The sequence below is a fragment of the Chinchilla lanigera genome, unplaced genomic scaffold, assembly GCF_000276665.1.
Source record: "Chinchilla lanigera isolate Chin_1 unplaced genomic scaffold, ChiLan1.0 scaffold00001, whole genome shotgun sequence".
Lineage (NCBI taxonomy): Eukaryota > Metazoa > Chordata > Mammalia > Rodentia > Chinchillidae > Chinchilla > Chinchilla lanigera.
This window is the reverse complement of record NW_004955402.1, coordinates 35294516-35318932: the sequence shown is the minus strand read 5'-3', so window position 1 is coordinate 35318932 and position 24417 is coordinate 35294516. Positions and strand designations below refer to the sequence as shown.

General features: G+C 39.7%; 1 protein-coding gene across 2 annotated transcripts; it reads left to right on the top strand.

The window, feature by feature from the left end:
• Positions 1-132: 132 nt before the first annotated feature.
• Positions 133-23926, top strand: Cfap53 (cilia and flagella associated protein 53). 2 transcript variants are annotated; one of them, XM_005372915.2, is made up of 8 exons: positions 134-339; positions 5253-5482; positions 6149-6322; positions 14148-14451; positions 15502-15720; positions 19331-19547; positions 21749-21851; positions 23691-23926. In XM_005372915.2, the coding sequence occupies exons 1-8, from the start codon at positions 271-273 to the stop codon at positions 23917-23919; spliced, it is 1545 nt and encodes a 514-aa protein (XP_005372972.1). In that variant the 5' UTR covers positions 134-270; the 3' UTR covers positions 23920-23926. The 2 variants fall into 2 exon arrangements, with proteins under 2 accessions (XP_013366160.1, XP_005372972.1); XM_013510706.1 differs by lacking the exon at positions 15502-15720 and having other exon boundaries at positions 133-339.
• The last annotated feature ends 491 nt before the right edge of the window (positions 23927-24417 follow it).

The following is a 24417-nucleotide window of genomic DNA, read 5'->3' as shown; positions in this document are numbered from 1 at the left end:
CATTCTGAGCCCAGGAGGAGCCAGTGGCGGTCTGGCCAGGGGTGGGAACTCAGCTGCTGGCTCAGACCCAACTCCTGGGCTGCAAGAGGAAGTTGCGAGTGCTGGCGTCTGTGGGCCCCATGGCAACGAGACCGACTTCCGCTTGACCCGCCCACCTCCACTGCTCTCACCTCGAGGCTCACTATAGCAACCAGATCTGCGTTGGTAGAGGAGGCAGGTTCCGCAGGTCACTGTAGTTCCTCGTCGCAGTCATACCAACAGGAGTCAAAGATGTACAGCCAGCGATTTGGTATTGTACAGCGAGAGATCAAGGGCCCCACTCCCAAAGTGGTGATCATGGTAAGCGCAAGATAACGGATGCATAACCCTGTAGTTTTCTCCATCTCCCCGCCCTCCAGCCTAGCACAGCACAGCCTGTCTTCCTAGTTGGGGTTTTCTGTAGGACAACAGTTACGGAGGATACGGAGGGTTGAGTTTTAAAAGAAACGTAAGGTGGCTCACCTACCTATCCCCCATCCATTCATTCCCTACCACTTTCCTCTCCCACCCAACCTCCAGTCAGCACATAAAGAGTCGTATTTGGAGAATCACTACTTGAGATCTTGGGGATTTTCAGTCTCCAAGACATGGAAAAGGCACTGAGTGGGAAGCACCCGGATCTGGGGTGGTGGTGATTCAGCAGAATGGTCTTGAGCTGATCCTGTGCCCTCAGGAAAGTCGTCTGTGAAAGGGGCATTGAACTGTGAGAGGATATGTGTGACTATGGAACCTTTCCTTTGCCAACTGAACCAGTAACTGGGCAGCGGGCAGAAGTACCCATGCGGACCACACCACGTGGTGGCTTCCAAGGTTGGGGTGATAGTGGTAGGCCATGGGAATGCTCTGTGTTGCAGAGCTTGATAGATCTTGCTGAGAACCCCTAAAACTATTGGTCTAAGCACCTATAGTACTTTGTTCCTACAAATTAGTTTCTACAAGCCAGAAAATCTGCCTGTATCATCAGGCAGCTACAGTTCCTCCTTGAGCCCCTGCTGTGTGCATAGAAACTTGGAAGGTATAAAAGTGAGTCCAGTGACCTGGAAAGTTTACTTTTCATTAGAAGCATTATCCCTGCCTTCACAGAACATCAACTAGTTGCAGAACCAACTTGCTCATGCATGAACCATTAAAGATTAATGGTAAATTATATATTCTTTGTAATGGCAGTTTGTGGAAAAAAGATCAAGGACAATCAAGGATACAATTGTATTATTCTCCATTGTGCACACAGGAAATTTCAGTCAATCTTTGAACCTGCTCCTTTTTCTGTAGGTCCAAGTACTATAAGATAAGGAGCTGGAAGGCAGTAGACGGGAATAATCTAGATGGATTTAATGAAGGAAAGATACTGATCTTCTTTGGGTCCTATATCCAAACACAGTGCTTGGGGGCTAGGCCATTTGTTGGCTGCTGGCTGTTGCTTATGTTGGAAACCACTAGGGAACAGAAAAAAATACCCCCAAATAAAAAAAGCAGGGATATTGAAGACTTGTGCTTATAGAAGAATTAGGAGAAAAAGGGAAAGGCCAGAGTTGGTGCATATGTTCCTCAGGTATCTGAGTGTGATAAGAAATATAGATGTTAGAGGGTAACCGAATTATGTTAGAGGAAGAATTATAGCCACTAAGAGATAAGGCTTGCACCCTAAACAGTTCTCCAGGAGAAAACAATTTAAAATGTAATGCAAATACACACTGGAAAGGCATTAATTTTGTTCATATGACAAATGAGAAAACTGAGACTCAATGAGATTAAGTAACTCGCTGAACACTGGTGGATGGATGTCAGAATTAAATTTAGGTTGAAGGCATTATTCTTCTTAAAACATTAAACTGTAAACTGTACTTCTGGAAACTATAATAGTAACAAAAGCCTTCAATGACCTTGAAAATACTGAGTCATTAGTAAATCCTGTGTTATCCTGCCTTCAGCGTGTTTCAGATCTTCAGTGCCCAATATGGTAACCACTAGCTACAACATGGCTTTTTTTTTTTTTAAGATAGAGTCTTCAGTCTGGCCTTGAACTTGTGGCAATCCTCTTGCCTCAGCCTTCTTAGTGCTGGGATTACAGGTGTATGCCACCATTTCTGACTCACATAGGCTTTTAACCACTTGAAGTGTTCCTAGGGTCATATGTTGAAATGATAATATTTTGGATATATTGGTTAAATTAAAATATATTATCAAAATTAATTTCTTCTAACTTTTTAAATGTTGCTACTAGAAATTACATATATGTTTTATATTGTATTTCTACTAAGCAATACAGATTTTTGAACAATAACAAGATGGCCTAGTTTAGCATCACTTGGTTAGAGAATTCTAGGTCACACTTTATTCATTTGGAGACTGAGACCTTCCCAGACTAGAGCATTGCTAGAAAGCCTCAAGCCTTAAAGGGCTTCCTGGTCTTCTAGCTACTGCTCATGCTGTTTTCCACTGCCCTTCACCCCAATTTCTCTCTTTGAAAAAAAGGTATCACAGAGCCTAGTTCCTGTCCTGACAACTCAAGAGAATTGCTTATGGATGACTTTAGCTCATGTTTCCTATTTTCAGCCCACATATATACCAGGAGCCTGAGTTCCTGTTGTGGCCCTGCTCTGCCTTGCTGTCACAGATTCTGCATTCACAAAATGCCAAAATGTTAGAGAATAGTAGTTAACTGGCTCCAAATGGTTCTAATATAGATTGGCTACTTCTCATATAACACCCAACAATATCTTCAGTCTCCCTCCCACTTCAGATTGGCCTCATCTTGCTCAGTTACATGTAGGTACCTATATGTGACCCCCAAGCCCAAAATCTCTCATCAAGCTATCTTCACATATTGGTTTTCTTTTCCCGGGAGATTTTATCACAAGTACTAAGCATCCATATTTTGCTAATCCTGACACTGATAAATTTTAAATATAATTTATCAGGATGACTCTTTGCTTCATAAGTTCAACAATTTTTCACTGTGAATCAGCACCCCAAAGGCTCACAACCTACCTAAGGATGAAATAATAAAACTGTTGCCGGAAATATCAACCTTGGACTGGAAGTATAGCTCAGCAGTAGAGTGCTTAGGTTTAATCCCTAAGACTAAAAATAAATAAGAAAGAAGGAAGGAAGGAAGGAAGGAAGGAAGGAAGGAAGGAAGGAAGGAAAGAAGGAAGGAAGGGAGGGAGGGAGGGAGGGAGGAAGGAAAGAAGGAAGAAAGAAAAAGAGAAAGAAAGAAAAAGAAAGAAAGAAAGAAAGGAAGGAAGGAAGGAAGGAAGGAAGGAAGGAAGGAAGGAAGGAAGAAAAAGAAAAAGAAAGAAAAAGAAAGAAAAAGAAAAGAAAACGGGCTGGGGATTTAGCTCAGCGGCAAAGCGCCTGCCTGGCAAGCGCAAGGTCGTGAGTTCGGTTCCCGGTACCGGAGAAATACCAAAAAAAAGAAAAGAAAACATAAAGCTCAGAGTATCAGTTCCATAGTGGCTGCAGGAGATTCAGAAATAGCATCAAATCCATCCAGAAACTTTTGTATATTCACCCATCCATTTGTACTGAGGTAGGAATGGTGCTCAATGGTAGGAACACAAAAATGGAGAAGCTGTACAGTACTCTGTAAGATTTTGTTTAGTGTGTATTCAAAATGTGCATACATTTGCAACTGTTTAATGGTTTTTGTATTGTATTTAAAAAAATACGTTTACAGAAATGGATGCTATCTCAAAACGTCAGGAACAAAGTCCTTGTACCCAAACTTCTGCAAACCATAGAAATACGAATAATGCTCTACCACAGCTTTTTAAAATTTTTCTTTTCCTGGCTCTCCCTCCTCCTTCCTCTCTTCATTGCTTCTTCTTTCTTAGTTCTTCACTGTCACAACTCTCTCTCTCACTCTCTGACCACCCCTTCTTATTTAGCCTATAGACTTAAGTGGTAGCCCCTTTCTCATATTTTGATGGCGGTACTGTGGTATAACAATATGTAAAGTTGATGTCAAGATCAAGATAAGGAATGAAAAGACCTCTAACTTTTTTTGAGGTAGGGTCTCAGTATATAGTTCAGGCTGGCCTTGAACTTACTATGTAGCCCAGGGCTAGCCTTGAACTTGCAGCAATCCTCCTCTCTCAGTCTCCCAAGTGCTGAGATTATAGACATGTGCCACCACTCCTGGCTAAAGACCTCTAATTCTTGTTCTATCCGGGTCTGCCTTTACTATTTGAAGCACCTTGGGCACATGGGTTTGATTAAATGCTCTCTAGAATCCTACAAATATATGAAGTTTATCCTTTCAAACACTTTAAAAATACAATTTATACACTGTGACTTGACCCTCTTTTTTTTTACTTCACAATGTCACAAAAGCAATAGGCATTCAATAGATACCCTACTTTGAATTTTGAATTTAAGTCTTTTCTAAGATGTTATGGCTTGTATCTAAATGTCCCCTTCCAAAGCTTCATGCGCTCATTGGTGGGGCTTTTCAGAGATGGCTGTATTTAGGGTGTGTGAATGTTGACTATGGGTGTGTGATAACTGGATTAGGCCCACCCTGGGTGTGGTTTGCAGCCTGAATAGAATATAAAAAGAAAGAGAGGCTCACTGCTTTGCTGCTTCATGCCTGCCCTGCCATTGACTGTTTCTCCTTTGCCATGCCACCCTGCCTGGGAACCAGTCTACTGTTGACTGACACCTCTAAAAACTGTGAGCTAAAATAAACTTGTTCCTCCTTTAACTTATGGGTGTCAGCTATTTTGTCTCAGTAATGAAAAAGTAACTAAGACACAAGGCTACCAATAACTAGTGTGATAATATCAAGATGCTGGGAAGAGCATCAAGTCATAGCTTTCAGTGACCATAAGATCATGAGGGTGAATATGAAATACTCTCCACAGTGTACTGTGTTGCTAAACTGTGATGTTCAGTGGGTTAGGTGTGTTGAATACATGTTTTTATTTATGGAATTTTCATCTTACAATGAATTTGTCAGGAAGTAGCCCCATCAAAAGACAAGGAGCATCTGTATTTGATACTGATATTATGACATTTTAAGTATAAGCTCAGAATGAAACAGGTTACTCCTTAGGTGCTTAAGCTGTATTCAGTTTTTAAAAGATGTATTAGTTTTTTTATGCCCAATTTTATTTAGTATGAGTATGAGTATTGGTAAAGGTCATGATTAATTGAAAATATCCTATTGATATTTGGTTTATTATAAGTGATAGTTTCTTTTTTATTTTAAGAGAGCCAAGCCTCCCAAAGGCCCAGGAACTGAGCAACATTTGGAAAGAATCCAACGCAGCCACCAGAAGCATCATGCTACTTTGGCTTCTATTAAGTCAATTGAGCAGGATCGCCTCAAAGTTGAGTGGGACCAGCGCATTGACCGCAAGTTTCTTAACAGCCTTGTGCAAGCAAGAATTAAAGATGCCATGCAAGGGTTTATCATCAACACTGAAGAAAGACGAAATAAGTAAGGCTACAAACCTGGTGGCCCATACTACAAGGCATTTCTGAAACCACACCTTGATATTGCCCTGTCAGAAAATCAAGTGTGAGGCAAGCATGGTGATGCAGGGCTGTAAAATCTCAGCCCTTTGGTACAGTACGTTGCAACGAGAAGATCGCAAATTCAAACCCACTCTAGGCAAACAACTTAATGACCTAGCAAGTCCCTGCCTTAAGATGAAAAATACAAAAAAGCCCTGGGGATGTAGCTCAATATGAAACCCCGGGTTCAACGCCCAGTACTGTGTGCGCACACACACACATGCAAGCACACACAAATAGACAAGAATTCAAGTATAGTCAAGATCATGGCTGAGTTATTCGTAGCTGAATCAGTAACAATTGCTTATGAATTTTTTACTTTTGATAGAACCCAAAGGAATATGTTGTTTTATATTTTGTTTCTTCAACTGAAATCTGTCCATTTTACTTCGTTTGTTGAAGATACATATTTCATAGTTCACCTGTATATGACCAAATAAAATATAGCACAGATCAGTGTCTTATTTTATGGAAGGCTACAGTGATCTTTTTCTGCTACAAAGTTTATGATTTGACAATTTTGATACTTATTATAGCAAAAATCAATAAAACGTGTGACACTTTTAATTTTTTTGTCTATTTGTTTTAGGTTACGTGAACTTTTAGCATCAGAAGAAAATGAGTATTTTATTGAAATGCAACAGAAAGGAGAAACCATTGAGGAGAAAAAAGATAAAATGAGAGAGAAAACCAGATTATTGAAAGAGAAGAAAGAAAAAGAAAGACAGGATTTTGTGGCGGAAAAGTTAGACCAACAATTCAGGTAATGGAGTAGTGAAACACATAGATTCTGAATTTGGCATAGTAAAAAAGATTGAGAAATTCTAAATTACAGTAAATTATAGGGGAGTGTGCATAGTAATCATAGGTTTAAGCTTTGCTAATTATATTTATAGATAACTGAAAACACAGGTACTGAGTTTGTGTGAAAACTCAGCTATAGTGTTCTGAGCTTGTTTCCCAATTAGAATGAAGTACCAAGTGATTTTGTTACTGATTTTGGCTATTTACCTCATTCTTGTTGCTGGCAGGAAATTTTTTTAAAGCCTTGTCCTAGGAATTCTTTGATTAAGTTGGGCCTGCTCCCTACTGCTGTTGTCTCTATCTGTGCTGAATGTGTATTAGGCTCCCTGTTCTTTAGTGAATGCCTGTATTCTGATCCTCAGGGTCTAATCACCTGGACTTCTGTTCACTTCCGATCCCTAGCCACGGTGATCCCATTTTTAGATTTTGGGCCTTCAGTGTACTCACTCTGATTCTGTGGTTGCCTGCATCTGTTTATATATATATAGGTTCTTGAATCTGTGCCCTAATTTCAGCCCAGTGCTGTGCACTTACAGTTGGAAGATGTGTAGGAAAGACTATCGTTTGAGATGACCTATAGCATCACATCATCAAAAGCTTTCTGCATGCTTTTAGCTTCACAAACTAAGAGATGCCTTACCTTTTACAGCAAAGATATTCCAAAAATTCTCAATGTCTCCCTAGAGCTACAGCTCTTAGAGCAAGATCATACTCCTAATGTATAATTTAATTACATTCTTCAGCCATATTTTTAGTATGTTTTATACTTCTGAAAGGGTGATAAAATTGCTGTCTTATTTATGAGGTTTGTTTGTTTATTTTGCTCCTTTCCGTGCAGAGATGATTACATGATGTGACCCATGAAATGTCCAAAATCACCTACTTCATGTGCCTTTTAATTTTAGAGTAACTGATTAAGATTTTATCTTCAGAAAAGATTTTTAAAATTCAAATATTAGGCTGGATGTGGTGGCATATCCCTGTAATCCCAGCACTCAAGAGGCTGAGGCAAGAGGATCACTGCAAGTTCAAGGCCGGCCTGGGCTATAGTGAGACCTTGTCTCAAAAAGACAAAAAACAAACAAAACAAAACAAAAAGAACAGTAAAATTCAAATATTATCCAGAAGGGTTTATAACATAGTCATTAGCGTTCATTCAATAATTTAATTTTTTTTCACATTTATTGGGGAAAAGGAATGGGAATAGAAATAGTTCCTGAGAGACAGAAGATGTCCCGAATGGGTTGCCAATGAGCTCACTTTTCAAATGAAGTTTTATAGTTGCTTAGGTAATATTGATCCAATGGTAGCAAGGGCGTATGAGTGACATCATTAACCTTGGTCAATAACGTATAGCCTTAGTCTTGTCTTTAGTCTTAGTCTTAGTGAGTGGGAGAGGATGACCCACTCCTAATGAGATAAGGGGAAATCCCAAAGGGTGATACCAATAATTTCAAATTTGTTTGTCCTTTAGCGAAGTATGTAACTCTAGCCATTGTGACTTTAATCTTCTTCAGATCTACCTCCAGCCACAGGTTTGATGCATTCTCATCTTCTGCACTGACTCACTGCCTGGAGGGCCCAGCCCTGCCTGACTGCCCACTATATTTCTACTCAACTTAGCTGTCCATAGTACCCACCCCCAACAGACATCCCTAACTGTGGTTAAGGGAGAAGGGGCGTAGTTTCCATCTAGCTGCTTTGAGCTGAGAAGCGTTAGTATAGGGGAAACCACAGTCTGGGGCCTTCTCTAGAGAGCTAAACTAATGGACCTTGATTAGAAGTCACTTTGCAGTTTAGTAGTTTTAAATTCCCTTGATGATGTCGATCTAGTGGATCCTGGGAAAAGGTGTCTGGCACCTTTGTTGTTGGTTCCATCTGTATGATCACTTGGAGTTTGGCAGCCTCTCCTTCCAGATATCTTGGTGGGACTTCCAAGATGATTGAGGGGAAATGCTAGATGGCGGATATGTTGAGTTCATGTTCCCTGAAGTTGAAGAAGGAATTCTAAGGAACAACGGAGGTTAAGAGTAGGAAAATTGGGGGTGGGGTCGGAGATAGGAATAGCTCCTGAGAGACAGGAGGGGTCCCAGATGGGTTGCTCCACATTCAGTAAATTGTTTTGAGCCCCTTCTTTGTGCTGGACTCTGTGATAGAAAAATAGATTGATTAGCTTAGGAAAAACAAATGTCACTTAGGTCATCAGGTCACCAACTATGAGTGAGGCAAGCTGGAACAGATGGTCCAAGAGTAATGTAAACCCTGGGTTAAAATTTGGGCAGAATACAGAAGGAATACAAGCGTTCATTTTTCACAGTATTAAAAATTTAAGTAGGTCAGAAATCCAAAGGTCATTAGGTGACAACCAGGTACATGGAGAGATCAGAGAAAAGCTTTTGAAATCTCTCTATTATTGACAGCAACTCCATAAAGGTTCTGTTAACAGTGCAGACTGCCCTAATCCTTCCTACAAGAGGCCTGCAGGAAAAGTAAGCTACTGCAGGGAGTATGAGTACAGGTTACAGGGGGAGCTGCTGAAAGAGGGCCATAAAGAAAACCAGAATAGGGATACACAGGGCCAGAGAGACTTGCCACTTGCCCTGTCTTGCAGATAGGAAATGTAGTTTCACAGGTAGGAATTTGCCTAGGTCTTTAAGCTTGTAGCGGCCAAACTAATGTTTGACTTAGATTTTCCAGCCTATCTAGAGTCCCATTCTCAATGGGATTTGGACATCTGTCCTACTTGCTATGTGGAAGAAAATGCTGAGAAGGTAGTGGGGAAACTAGCAAAGTAACTCTCAATGGCCTATTCATACTTTCTATTTCTTAGAATTGTTTCTTATTATATTAAGAAAAAAAGAATGCTCATAAGGGATTTGTGCTCTTAAAAAATTAATGAATTTAGCAGCATATTACAGATTTCACTTCTGATTTCTTGCTAGTTAAATTGTTAGTATTTTTAAAGAAATAAATCATTCTGCAGTAATATAATTAACCTGAAAGCAAATTCTTTTCACTATTTTTTAATGCAAAACATCCAACTCTTTGATGCAGAACAGCAAACATATTTTTGAGTAAGGATACTATATTAGGTCCCATTACTAAAAGTATAAGTGAGGCTTTAATATGTACATAAAACAAAATAATTTTTCTTCTGTTTATTTTTATATTCTATTATATGACTATAACAGTATATTTGTCTGTTCTCCAGGTGATAGACATTTTGTTAGTTTCCAGTTTGGATTCTTATGAAGACTCTTAGTTATTTTGCTATGAATATTCTTGTCTTTTGGTGGATATAGATAAATACATTCATTTCCTTTAGATGTATACTTGGTGAGATTCCTAAAATTTTTGATACCTGGAGTGGATCATTATCAGTGATCTCATCATTTATACAACAAAATTATTTTCAGTAATAATAACAAAATGAATGAATAATAACAAAAAAGATAACCAGTGATTTCTTTTTTTTTTTTTTAAGTTTTTAATGTTTAGACAATTGTATAGTCATGGAAAGTGCAAAGATAATACAGAGGTCCCAGATACCCTTCACTCATTTTTCCTCAATGGTTGCATCTTGTGTAACTGAGTACAGTATTAGAAAGAGGAAACTGACAGTGGTGCAGTATGTGTGTGTGCTTCTGTGAACACTACCACATTCAAGATACACATCTGTTTGCTTGTACAGTGGCTCAAGCATGTAATCCCCGTTACTTGAAAGGCTAAATTGGGAGGATCACGAGTTCAGGGCCATTCTGGGCCACTTAGTAAGACCCTGTCTCAAAATGTTAAAAGATTGAGGGATATAGTTAAGTGGAAGAGCACTTACCTAGCATGTACAAGGCCTTGGGTTCAATCCCCAGTGCCAAAAAAGTCTTAGTCACTTTTCTCATTGTGGAGTCCCAATACCTGACTCCTACAATTTAAAGAAGAAAAAGTTTATTTTAGCTCACAATTTGTAGCAGTTTCCATCTGTAGTTGAGTGGCTCCAAGGCAGGGTGGCATGACAAGGGACATGTGAGGCAGGAAGCAGCAAGCCATCAAGGGAGGAGGATATACACTTCCAGGCCATATCCACAATGACTCTCCTTTTCCCACCAGACTTCACTTTTCAACTTTCCAATATCACAGCAGCTATCAACTCATCAGTGAACTAATCTACTATCACACACCCATGATCCAGTTATCTTCCAAAAGCTCCATTTGAGTGCTGAAGCTTTGGAGGGTATCTTAGTTACTTTTCTCATTGCTAAGACTCAATGCCCAACACCCAAAGTTAAAGGAAGAAAGGTTTATTCCAGCCCACAGTTTGTAGAGGTTTCAGTCCATAATCAGCTGGCTCTGAGGCAGGGCAGCATGCCAGAGAGGAGAAATAGTCCATGGCATGGCAGGACAGGCAGAAAACAGCAAGCAGCAGCAGTAGTAGCAGAAGTTGCCCTTATATTCTATCCATTCTATGATCTTATTGATTAGTGCCCCACATCCAAGGTGGGGCATCCTTAATCACAGCATCACACACTTAATCCCAGCATCACATACCCTAGATCCAGCTACCTCTGGAGCCGCACTGCAAAGAAACTGCATGAGGCTCTGGGGGAACAACTAGATATAACAGACAATAAAGAAAAAAGGAAATACTCAACCATCCATCACCACAGAGGTTTCCCTGCTGCAACCCTTTATCCCTCATCCCAGTCATCCACAGCATTCCTAACCCCTGTCAACCACTAAATCTCTACTTCCATAATTTCATCAATTTTTAAAATATTGTATAATTGGAGTCATTATACGTGATCTTTTGAGGTTAGCCTTTTCCACTCAATGTGATAATGCCTTTGAAGTCCTTCAAAGTTGTTGCAGGTGTTACTAGTTTGTCTTTTACTGGTACATTACATGGATGTACTTATTTTTTTAGCCATTCACTTATTGAAGGACATTTTGATTGTTTTTAGTTTGAGGCTATTATAAATGAATTTTAAAGAAATATTTATGTGAAATATTTGTGTTTTTATGTAAGCATGAGTTTTATTTCTTTAGGATCATTGCTATATGCTATTGCTGTAGCATATGTGTGTATTTAGTGTTTAAAGAAATTGCTAAACTTCTAGAGTGGCTGTACTTCTTTTTATTCCCACCAGGAATATATGATTGAAGTAGTTTTTTGTATCGTCATTTTTTTCTTTTTGTCAGTACTATGGATTGAACCTTTGCACTGAGCTACATTCCCAGTGCTTTTTTATTTTTTTATTTTGAGGCAGAGTCTCACAAAGTCACTAAGTTGCTCAAGCTGGCCTTGAACTTTTAATCCTCCTGCCGCAGCTTCCTGAGTTCTGGGACTGTGAATGTGAACCATCATGCCTAGCTCATCACTATTTGTCTCTTAGCTATTCTGGTAAGTTTGTAGTGATACGTCATCCTGAGCTCACGTGGCATTTCCTTAATGGTTGGTGATACTGAACAACTTTTTGTGTGCTTATTTGCCATTCGTACATCCTCTTTTATGCAATGTTTCTGCTGTTTTGTCCATTTTCTAATTAGATTGTGGTTTTCTAGCTGTTAAATTTTGAGAGTTTTTTTATATATACTAGGTGAGTCCTTTGTCAAATATGTGGTTTGTGAAATGTTTTCCTAATCTGTGCTTGTCTTTTGAGGCTCTTCAAAGGGTCTTTCGCAAAGCCAATTATTAAAATATCAATGAATTTCAATTTGCCAGTGTTTATTTTATGTTATCCTTTTGCTACATTGTGAGCTTTCTTTTAAATGTTCTATATCTTTGCATAATTAATGATTAGATTACAAATTATGGCAGGCATTTTGGGGGGTTTTCAGTTGTTTTTATTAAACAAACACTAAAAGTAGTACAGTTCCCTAGTTTCCACCCCCAAATATTTGGTTTTAGTCATTCACTCATCTGCCCTGGGAAGAGGGGAGGAAAGAATTTTGAAAATAGCTCTAGGTAATTTTAAATGCATATGGTGTTGAGAATCACAGCCCTGAAATTAAAATGGGGCTCTCAGTCTGTTTAGTGTTGCTATAACTAAAATATTTGAGGCTGGACAACTTATAAAGTAAAGAGGTTTATTTGATTCACTATTCTGGTGACGGGTCCAAATAGTATAGTACCAGTGTCCTGGCATGGGCCCTCTGGCAGTGGCATAATATGATGGAGAAGTGGCAAGGGGAGCTGCTGTGTGCAGGGGGGCACATCTGCAAGTGAAAAAGCAAGAGATGGGGAGGGCGCCTTGCTCTTCATAATAACGTTAATCCATGCATGAGGATGGTGCCCATGGCCTGATTACCTCCCACTAGGCCCCTCCTTTTTAAAGTCCCACCCCCTCCCAACACCACTGAGTACCAAACTTCTAGTACATGAACCTTCGTAAAGCATATGCAAACCATAGAGGGCTCAAGGAAGAACTTCTGAAGACATCTGACTTACTGAGCTGAAAGAAAGGATGAGATCTGAACACTTCCTGAAAGCATTTCTTCCTGAATGGTGCATCAGGCTGGGTGTGAAAAGGCAGTAGGGCAGCAACAATAGGGATGTTTGCTCAACTTGGGGAGGAACCTCTTTGGTGAGATTGCCCTGCCAGAGTTATAGGAGCAATGTGGAAGCTTCACCATGACATGCTGACCCCATCCATAGCGTTTTCCTTGGCAGTGGTAGCAGTCAGTGTCTCTTAACTAACCCTAATCCACTAAATAGTACAGTTATAAAGAGTGGAGCTGAGGGACCTGGACGTCGGCCATCACTCCTTTCCACCCACTTAATTCTAAGCAGTATCCTATGGTCTTTCCTGCTTCCACTGTCCTAAGAGAGGTAGAAAATAAAATAACAAAAACCCAGCAGATCTCTGATACTTTATGTGAGAACACGTGCATATTGGATCTCCTAGCCTGACCTTAGGCACTTTCACCCTATTCTCACCCCATAAATACGTCAATCATTAGTTAAGATCAGAGTGAATGCTGTTGAGAGCCCCTAAAATGACTCAGCACCCTGTCAGTCATTCCGAATGTTAATCACACTACAGATTCAAGCGGAGGTTCCTGGGCTGAGATGCAAATCCTTTCAACTCCAAAAGCCTAATTTATCTAAGTGTGATGTTGCTATTGCCATTTCTGTGTGCTATGGCCTGTATACAGCGCTGGTACTGTCTGTCACCCTGCCACCTTTTTGTGTCTGAGCCTTATCTTTTGTGGGCACAGACTTGCCCTAAGCGCAGCTTCCTATGATCTTCAATATAGCTGCTTGCCACTACTGGATATACCCTTCGCAGTTCTTTCCTTGTTGTACACAAAAGCCTGGCCTATATAGACCCATTCCATTTTTAACACTTAAAATTCAATACGCACCACTCCTCTGTTTCTTCTACAGTAATAGTGATCATGACTGAGAGTGATAGTGATAGGTAATATTCACCATTTATTGTGCCCCCATCTGTCAGGTACTCACATCTGTTCTCTCTCATCTGTACTAGAAGCTTGAATGGCAGTTATCTTACAGATTAGGAAACACGCTCCGATAGGCAGTTTTTGATCCACAGTCACACAGGAAATGGCGAAACTAGGACTCAGAGCCTGTTCTTCCTGACTGCAGTGTCTGGGTTTGAGCAGGGGCTTCCTGGCGCCTGCCTCCCTGCTGCTCCCTCGTGTTTCCTGTGCACAGATGGCCGACGTCCAGGTCTTTGAGTCTTTTTACTGCTGTGAAGGACTGTAGGTATGTGCCGAAAGAGAGCAGTGCCTCACGAAAGACTGTCTCTTTCAAAACCGTTCTTTAGGGAACGCTGCGAAGAGCTCCGCAATGAATTGTTCTGCATCCATCAGAAGACAGTGTGTGAGGAGCGGAAAGCACAGATCGCTTTCAATGAAGAGCAGAAGAGGCAAAAAGCGGTAGAAGAGCAGATGTTCGCAAGGCTCTGGGAGGAGGACCGCCTAGCCAAAGAAAAGCGAGAAGCCCAACAAGAGAGGAGACAGAAGGAGCTGGTGGAGAACACGCGCCTGGGGCTGAACGCCCAGGTCACCAGCAGGCAGGCGCAAAGGCAGGCGGCGCAGCGGCTGAAAGAAGAGGAGGCGCGCCTGCTGGTGGGCATTTTCCTGCACCGCGAGCGGGGGAGGGCCTCTTGGGTGGACTATAACTTGCAGGCTCGTTACCGTACAGTGTGCCTGAGGGCCCGCGCAGGTTTACAGGGAGCACATTTCCATTTTTGGACTCTTACTGTTGTTTAATAATGTATACAAATCTGTGAGGTAGGATCGAAATATAGTGAATGTTTAAATTTTAGAATTTTTATTTCAGTAAAAGACATTGCCATGAACCTCCGCAAAATACTCCTTGCTTTGAACATTCTTATCCCATCATTCTTGTCACTTTCTGAAGCAGTTCTGAAAATCTAGTTTCATGAGTGTCTTTTTGAGATGTGACAAAAAATACTCGATGGTGAATGCTGCGGCCCAGTGCCAGCCAAGGGAAAGGCAGGCTCCTACAAACATTATGCTGAGTTCTCATCTATCTTTTTCACTAGATCTGGCACCGTGCAACTTTTTACTCAAAAGGTAAACATTTTGAATCAGCTGGGCATTGAAGCAGCCATGACAGTGCAACTGAAGACACTTTAGAAAAAGGACTTCCAGAACTGCTTGAGAAAGTTGCAAAAGCAGTGGGATAAGTATGTTGGAAGTGAGGGGGAGGTATGTTGAGGAGGATTAAAGGCAACGTGTCTTTTACTGTAAATACATTTTTAAAAATTTAAATATTCACCATAGTTTTCAGTCACACCTCATAGATGTACAGACATGCACAGATGCACACAGGTCAGCACACCAAAATATTGAGAGTAGTGGTGGATGAGAGTACTGGGATTAAAGGTGACTTCTCTTTGTACTTTTTTGCATTTTCAAAATCCACAGTTACTTACTACCTAATAATCACATACAGATGCAGCAATTCTCTGAAGCTCTCTTGCTGACTGCCATGAATAGATGTTTTATTTCTTATAGTACCTCTGAATTTAGGTGTGTGTGTGTGTGTGTCTGCATAAGTCTAGTTTCTAAGAAATCCCTGAGTCTCATTTCATATAGCACGTCTTGTCTTATAGTGATTGATGCATTATCTTTACTATTGTTCAACCTTAGGAAGAGGACAATGCACAGGTTAAACTTGAACATGAACAAAAAAAGCTAAACAAACAGAAGACAAAACAGGAAGTTAGAAACGTCTTGCAGAAGGCCTTACAAGAGAAGATGGAATATATTCAGCAGGAATACAGAGAAGAGCAGGATTTGAACATGAAACTTGTGCAAAGAGCCCTTCAAGATTTACAGGAAGAGGCAGATAAAAAGAAGCAAAAAAGAGTAAGATATTTACTTAGTGCTTGCTAGGTGCTGGACAGGATTTCCTGTTGAGTTCTCAGTCACGTGGAAAATGGCCCAAAGTATAACGGTGCTGCTCTGAGCACCAGCACCACCCAAAGGAGACAAAACAAATCCACAGGCTCCAGAATTAGAATCCCCAAATTAAATCTCGGGAGGAACAAGACGTCTGTGTCTTAACAAGCAGTCCTGGGTGATTCTCATGCTCACTGAAGTTTGAGAACTTCTGGAATTTGAGAAGACATCACTGAGAAAGTGACATTTGAGTTGAAACTTACGGATACGTAAGATCTTGGGGTTAGGTAAAGCGACTAGTGTAGGCTGGAGATATAGCTCAGTGGCTCAGCACCTGCCTGTCAAGTGTGAGGTCCTGAGTTTGATTCCCAGTACTCCCCCTAAAACAAATAATAAGGTTGTAATATTGACATTGATCCAGTCAACATGCAGAACATTTCCATCACCACAAGGATGTGCCATACAGCTCTTTCCTAATCAGCCTCTTGCCTAGCCCTCTCCTTAATTACCATTTGCAAACCGTAGCCTTTTCCATTTTTGATAGTTTTATTTCAATAATGTTACACAAAGGTATATAATGTTTTGGAATTTTTTATTGCATATAGTATATAATGTTTTGGAATTTTTTATTGCCCATAATCTTGGAGATTTATCCAAGCTATTCTATCTATTAGCAGTTCATTTCTTTTTATTCTTGAGTAGGAGTCATAGTATAAGTTGACTACAAATTGTTTAACCACTCACCTGTTGAAGGATATTTATATTGCTTCCAGTTTATGGCTATTCTGAGTAAAATTACTATGAACATTTGACTGTAGGTTTTTTTGTGGACACACATTTTCATTTTTTGGGATAAATGCCCAGAAGTATAATTGCTAGATCATAGGATGGTTGCATTTTAATTTTATGAAGAAACCAAAAGGGCTGAGGTATGGGGTGTAACTCAGTGGTAGAGTACAGTGTTTTGTTTGCACTGTAATCCCCTGGGTTTAATGTCCAACAGAGAGAGGGACAGGGGAGGGAGAGAGGGAGGGAGAGAGAAAAGGGGGAAGGGGAAAGAAGGAAGGAAGGAAATAAGGAAGGAAGGAAGGGAGGAAAGAATGAAAGAAGGAAAGAAGGAAAGAAGGAAGGAAGGAAGCAAGGAAGGAAGCAAGGAAGGAAGGAAGGAAGGAAGGAAGGAAGGAAGGAAAAAGAAAGGGAGGAAACTGTAAAATTGTTTTTCAGGATAGTTGTACTTCCCACCAGCAGTGCAAGAGCAATCCAGTTTCCCTACATTCTGATTAGCATTTGATGTTGTAACTGTTGTTACTTTATCGTGAAAGATGTGTAGTGATATCTTTATTCTGGTAGATGTATAGTGATATCCCATTAACATTTATTTAATTTGCATTTCTTTAATGGCAAATGATGCTGAACAACTTTTTATGTGCTTATCTGGCATCTGTACATAGTCTTCAGTGAAATGTCTCTTGCCCATTTACTAACTGACTTGCTTGTACTTTTTATTAAGTTTCTGTTTTCAATTGAATCATTTTCTTTTGAGAGTATAATTATTTTTTGGCGGGGGGTTGGTTTTTTTCTGTTACCAGGAATCAAACTCACGACCTTGAACTTGCCAGGCAGGTGCTGTGCCGCTGAGCTAAATCCCCAGCCCCAAGAATATAATTATTGAAATATGATTCATGTAACATACAGCTCACCCATTTAAAGTGCAGAGTTCAGTGGAATTTAGTGTATTTGTAGGCATTATGTAACCATCACCATCGTCTGTTTTAGAACATTGTCACTGATTCTTCTGCTTACCTACCCTGAGCCCCTAAGCAGCTACTAACCTACTTTCTGTCTCTATAGATTTCTCTGTCCTGGATTATCATATGAATGAAATCATATGTTATATGACCTTTTCATTGGGTTCTTTTACTTAGCATAGTGTTTTCACGGTTTATCCATGTTATAACATGTATCATTTTATTGATTCCTTATTTGGCTGTGTAATATTCCACTGTATGGCTATATCACATTTTGTTTATCCATGCCAGTTGGTGGACATTTGGGTTGTTTTTACTTTTGGGTTATTGTGAATAATGTGCTGTGAACATTCATTTACACTTTTTATGTGGACATATGTTTTCATTTCTTTTGGGCATATATCCTGGAGTAGAATTGTGGGGTCATAGGTAACTATGTTTAAACTTTTGGTAACTGCCAAACTATTTTCCAAAATGGCAACATCATTTTACGTTCTTACCAGCAGAGCATGAGGATTCTGATTTCTCCACATGCTCATCAACACCTGTTATTGTCTTTTTGTTGTTGTTGTTTTAGCCACCCTAATACATCTGAAGTGATATCTCAGTATGGTTTTGATTTACAGTTCCCTAAAACTAATCATGTTGAACTTCTTTTCATGTGCTGATTGGCCATTTGTACATCTTCCTTGGAAAACTCGGAAGTCTATTGACCTTGTTTGCCCATTTTTTAGTTGGTTAACTGTCTTTTCTTATTTAGATGAACTCATGGCAGGCTCAGTGATGCACACCTATCATTTCAGGAGCAGGAGGCAGGAAGATCACAAATTTGAGCCCAACTTGGACAGCTTAGTGAGACCCTGTCTTAAAATAAAGGGGGCTGAGGTTGTAGCTCACTGTGGGAGCCTGGCATGCACGGGTTCAATCCTTAGTATTATAAAAAAATCACATTATGAGATCATTGCTGCTACTTGGAAGTAATCAACTAAAAATAATGCATTCTAAGCCAAGAGTTGTTTACCGCATCTGCACGTTATACTCACCTGGGAAACTTAAAAATTTTCCACTAAAGTGAAGGCTCTGGGGATGAGACTCAGCTCTCAGTGCTTTTGTTTCCCTCCTCGAACTGGTGAAGATGAAACCTAAGACCTGTGCATGTTAAGTAAATGCTCTAAAGCTAAGCTACACCCTCAGTTCTTCCCAGTACTTATTAAAGTTTCCCTACATTATTCTAGAGTGTAATTATTAGGTGATTACCACTCAGGGAGACAGTGCTATAATAGTTGTAGTGACTTATTTTGTAAGGTTAAGATTTCATCAACCTAAAGAAAAATAACCTTTATCATTGAAAATGATTTGGCAACTGCTTTGAGAAATACTTTGGGAAAATATTTTAATTAATTTATTCAAAAAATACTGTGAAACAGATACAAAAAACAGCATAATGAGTCCCTATATATCTACCACCTAGCTTCACAAGTCATCAATTAATGGCCTTTTCTTTCTCTCTGTCTTTCTTTTTCTTTCTTTCTTGCTTGCTTGCTTGCTTTCTATAGGATCTCACTGTATAGTTCAAGCTGCCACTGAACTCATAGTGATCTTCCTGCCCCAGTCTTCCAGATGCTGGGATTATAGGTGTCCACCACCATGCAGATTTCATCTGCAGCCACCAGCAATCTTCAGTATTTTGAAGTAAACCCTAGATATAATAGTTCAGCTACTAATATTTTAGTGGATGGCTCTAAAAGATTGAGATTGTGTCTTTATTTTTAAACTTAATTGTTTCATTAGTATCACTGTCACACATAAAAATTCTAATTTTTATGTAGGAAGATACGGTAAGAGAACAGAAGATATATCTTCAATATTTGGTACAGCGACGTGAGGAAGAAAAAGCTCAGGAGAAAGAATTGGACAGAATATTAGAGGAAGAGAAGCAAAAGAAGTTAGCTGAGAAGGACAAGGAGCTGAGACTTGAAAAGGAGGCAAGGAAACAACTCATGAATGAAGTTATGTGTACAAGAGAACTCCAAGTTCAAGAAAAGTGTAAGCAACTGAATTACAGTTATTTCGTTGTTTGCCTTTACTTAGGTTTAGGTAACAATCAAGATATTTAAGTAGGTGTGTATGATATACTGGGAGTGAGGCAAAAATTAATTAAAGTAAGGTACTTTCTTTTGTAAACTTTAAATGTATATGAAGAATTTATATTGCAACAGATTCTGAGCAGCACCAGGGGAGATATTCTCAAAGTTAAAGGGAAGATACAGCATTTGAATCCCTTGTACCTTGGTGACTGTAAGGGTCGTGACACTCGCCGCATGAAGGAAGACTCCAAGAGACGTTCTCTCATGCAAAAAGCAAGGGGATTTTTATTCACCAAGCATGCATGGGGCTCACTGAACTCGCAGGAACAGAGAGCCCCGAGCCAGGTTAGCTCTGGCTTTTTAACCTGAAAAACCACAAAGGAGGGGAGTTGCAAGCGTCACTACAGAAGCAGATAGCATTGGTTAGTTTATATTGTTCTTTACACTTATTGGTTCCCTATGACGGTGTGTGTGTGTGTGTGTGTGTGTGTGTGTGTGTGTGTGTGTGTGTGTGCAGGAATGCGGAGGTCTTCCGCTCATGGACAGAGGAGGGGAAGGCGCTCTGTGTCAACACAAGGTGTTCTTTCTCCCAAGGACAGGAGATAATGTCCAGACATTCCCAGCGTCTCCTTTCCGGGCAATCTCATGCTGCTTATCTATGGGTCAGAAGCCAGCTGGTTCCCACAAAAATCTTTACTTTTACATTTCTACAGTGACGATGAGGCACAGGAGAAGGTGGGATACCTTCCCCCTCATCGCTTTTATCTTCCCTTTTTTCTTTGCAGTGGTGTTTCCCTGTTTCCACATCTTTGCTTAGCAAGCTTTCTCTGCATATGGAGGCTCTTGAGCTTGAGATTCAAGACCAGCTCAAATACTTGTGTTCTTCCACTCAAAATGAGTCCTCTTGCTAGGGCTTTCACTATGCCTTGCTCACATCTCAGCTGACCCGCTGACCGGGAAGGTTTCCATCTGGAGAACATTCTCAAAATTTAGGACATTCTCCCCGTTTTTAGCCTGAATCCACTCCATATCAGTTACTAAATGTTTTCTTCATAAAAGAAGCTTAAATTATTCTTACAAGGATATGCTTTGTTTTAAGTTTTCTGCAAATTACATCTGTGCAGAGGTGGCCTTTTCTCAGGAAACTCACTGGACCTGGCTGCATTGTGCTGCCAAGTGACATATAGTATCAACCCTGTGAGGTGCTTAAGTGGGCTTTATGGCTACTTTTAATCTCATAGTTATAGTATGTCTTGTATAATACACTACACTACTATTCCCTCAGCCTCAGCTTGGTCACAGAGTAATGTTTTTTGAAAGAGTTACCTGCTCCCGTCAGATTTCTGTCACTTCCAGAGATGCAATACATAGACACATTTAATTTCAGGGTAACAGTACATCTCATACAAGTGGTCTTTGTAAAGGAAAACTAGGGGCTGGGGATATAGCTCAGTGACACAGTGCCTGGCAAGCGCAAGGTCTTGAGTTTGATTCCTGGTACCCTCCCCTCTCCAAAAAAGAAAACTAATCCTGGTTCTGTTGATTAATTCTCCACTCCAGGAATTATCATAGCATTCAAAAATTGTTGAGCCAGTATTAGATAGAATTTTTAGAAAAAATTTTAGAAGAGAATTTACAAACTGAAAAGATTTTTATAGTCATCAATGATAATTTCAAATAATTGGACACCATGAAAAATTTGAATATTTGGTATCATTTATAAGCAAAGAAACAAAATCAAACACAATTCCACAACCCAGGAATTATCTATTCACAACTTGGAGTATTTCCATTATGTATATAATTTTCCCTCACAGATTAGGAATATGTGGTTGGTTGCATTTATTCTTTTGTGCATGCCCTTTACTTTCTTTGTCTTATTTTCTATTGGGATGCCTCAGTTTTTCTTATCAACTTATAAGAACTTTACCTATTATAAAATATTTGTTTTGTAGTCTCTTTGAATAAGAAAAATTTGTCAAGAGGAAGGCAATGTGGATCATGCATACAAGAACTGCTTCTTTCTTCTTGATCCAAGGTCCAACCCAGTGACTCCAAGTTCCACCCTCCTGAAGACAGTATGACTTTGGTGCCCAGAAAGATATGAGCAGGTCTTGTGAACAAGGCATTTGGCAAATAACTTCTTTTTGCCTTTTTCAGTACAACGAAAAGCCAAAGAACAGGAAGAACGTGTTATGGAACAGGAACGCATAAATGAAGGTCTTAAAGAACTTGACCGTGAGGAGAAGGAGAATTTTGCAAGGTACAGTTAGGTTTTATTTATCATTTTTACCCCCACAACCAGATTTTTAACACAGAGAACAATGTGCCATATTGACAGCCCATCCTAAGGTTTTCTAGGGGCCTCACACAAGTCCCCTTGACTAAGGTATGCTTAAGAGTAACAGATAAAACACCTGTCCCTTGGGAAGTTCCAAGGGCTTTAGGAGCTCTGCATCAGGAACTAGGGACAAAAAATAAATAAAATTCTTCTTATGTCACAGCTAATATTAAAAATGTAATTTATAAATTGTGAAATGGCACAGCCTCTATAGAAAACAGTATGGAGTTTCCTTTACAAAAAAAGAAAATTAAAGTAGAACTTGCACATGATCCAGAAATCTGGGATTCCAAAAGAATTGAAAGCAATGTCTCCAAGAGATACTTTCATATCCACATTCACAGTAGCACTGTTTACAGTATGAGGAAGAAGTAACCCAAACATCCATTAACAAATGAAAGTCCAAACAAAATGTAGCATGTATAAAATTTTAGTGATCGGGGCTGGGGATTTAGCTCAGTGGCAAAAAGCGCCTGCCTGGCAAGCGCAAGGTCGTGAGTTCGGTTCCCGGTACCGGAAAAAAAAAAAAAAAAAAAAAAAAATTTTTAGTGATCAAGAGATCTCTGAAATAAAAGCAGTTATTGTGGTATTATAGGTGCTAGCCAGAAAAAGGACCAGGTCTTGGGTGTGACTTACAGGATCATGATAGGATTTAAGGTTTATCACTATACCTTTTTGTTGGATTGGTCCACAGCTTTGAACTGTTTGACTTTTTTTATCTCTTCCCTCATCCCTCCTTGGGCCATTATAAGTAAATTTGGGACATCTCAGAATTTTTTATTATCAATACAATGGACTAAGCCTTCAAAAGATAGGAAATCCTGTCACATTCTGCAATATGGTTGAATCTTGAGGACATTATGTTAAGTGAAACAAGCCACTCACAAAAAGACAAATACTGTATCATTCCACATTTATGAGATACCTAATCCACAGAAACATTAAGTAGAATGTGGTTATCAGGGGCTGAGGGAAGAGAGGGGAAAGAGAATTGGAAGTTAATGTTTATAGAGTGTCATATTTGCAAGATGGAAACGTTTTGGAAATCTCTTTTACAACAATGTGAATACACTTAATTACTATACTGTATACTTAAAATCGTTAAGGTGGCAAATATTGTTATGTGGGTTTTTTATTGCAATAAAACACATCTCAGAAATTTTTAAGTATGTCACTTTATAGTAAACGTGTGGCTTATATTATCTAAGCCAAAACATTGTCTGGTTAATACTGAACAGAGTGGTAGAATGACCCACCCAGTCCTCAGCAGTACCAGACCACTGCAGGCCTGCCCTATTTAGATCTTAAGCAGAAAAGAGAACAGACAGGCCAGCTTCTGGAAGGACAAATGAAAAGCCAAAGTAGCATGCCTTTGTAAACCCGTTATTGAGTTTTTCATCTGTTTACCATTCTCCCTGATTTTTTTCCTCATTATTGGGTTTTAAAACCAGGAAGTGATGAGCTACATCCTCAGCCCTTTTAAAATTTTTTTCAAAACAGAATCTCACCAAATTGCCTGGGTTGCCCTTGAATTTAAGTCTGCCTGCCTCAGCCTTGTGAGGGTCTGGGATTACAAACATGCACCACCATGCCTGGCTTTCCAAAAAATTCATTGTGAAAATTTTTAGATATACAAGCTCTTACTCTGATTTTACTGGAAATCTTAATTTGGTTTCACAAGTTATATCTTAATTGTAATGTTCTAAGCAAATCCACATGCTTACTTTTATAATTTTATATTTGACATTTCTAATGTTTTAGACGCTGTGGTGTAGCCCAGGAGTACAGGAAGCAACTTGAGATGCAAATAGCCCACCAGCAGCAAGCCCGAGAGGCGGAGAAGGAAGAGAAGCGCCGAGAGTTTGAAGCAGGGGTAGCAGCAAACCAGAGCTGCCTGGACAAGATCCAGGAGATCTTGTCCAGCCATCCTGTGCTCCCCCGGAACATCCATCCCATGCGGAGGGCATGCCCTAATAAACTGCCAACATAGTTCCTTAGCCATCCGTGTATCTTTTCTTGGTCTTTTATATTTTTAACTTACTTGATGTTCCTTTTAACTCATGGATAAACCATGCTTTTTTTCAAGGTTTACATAATTTGTTATACATAATTTTCTTCTTTCACATAAATTTGTTTTTTTTTAAGATGTCATAAACTTACAAATCAGAATAGTCTGTTTCATATCTTAGTTTTCCCCCAACTTGCTTCCACCTCTCCCATTCTTATACACTTACTAGTAACTATATTTTCTGATATCTACCTACCCATTTCCTCTTTCCTCTCCCCTCCCTTTGGTTTTTGCTTTATTTATAATTTAGTGTCAACAGGCACTTATGCAGGCAAGACTGGGACTGACAGCCACTTTTCATGAGCTCACATAGCCAGTCATTCAGTGCATGTTTATCAAGTGTCTCTTACGTGCCAGGCGCCATGGAAGACCCTGAGGCTTGTAGAGAGCAGGCTGTGCTCTGCCCTTAGTTACGCCATT

What these genes read in the sequence shown, in the direction of transcription:
- Cfap53 (XM_005372915.2), top strand. Translation starts at nt 271, where the DNA reads ATGTACAGCCAGCGATTTGGTATTGTACAGCGAGAGATCAAGGGCCCC. An exon ending in ACTGAAGAAAGACGAAATAA is followed by an intron (nt 5,483 to 6,148) that starts GTAAGGCTACAA and finishes TATTTGTTTTAG; the next exon opens with GTTACGTGAACTTTTAGCAT. An exon ending in GAGAAGGAGAATTTTGCAAG is followed by an intron (nt 21,852 to 23,690) that starts GTACAGTTAGGT and finishes CTAATGTTTTAG; the next exon opens with ACGCTGTGGTGTAGCCCAGG.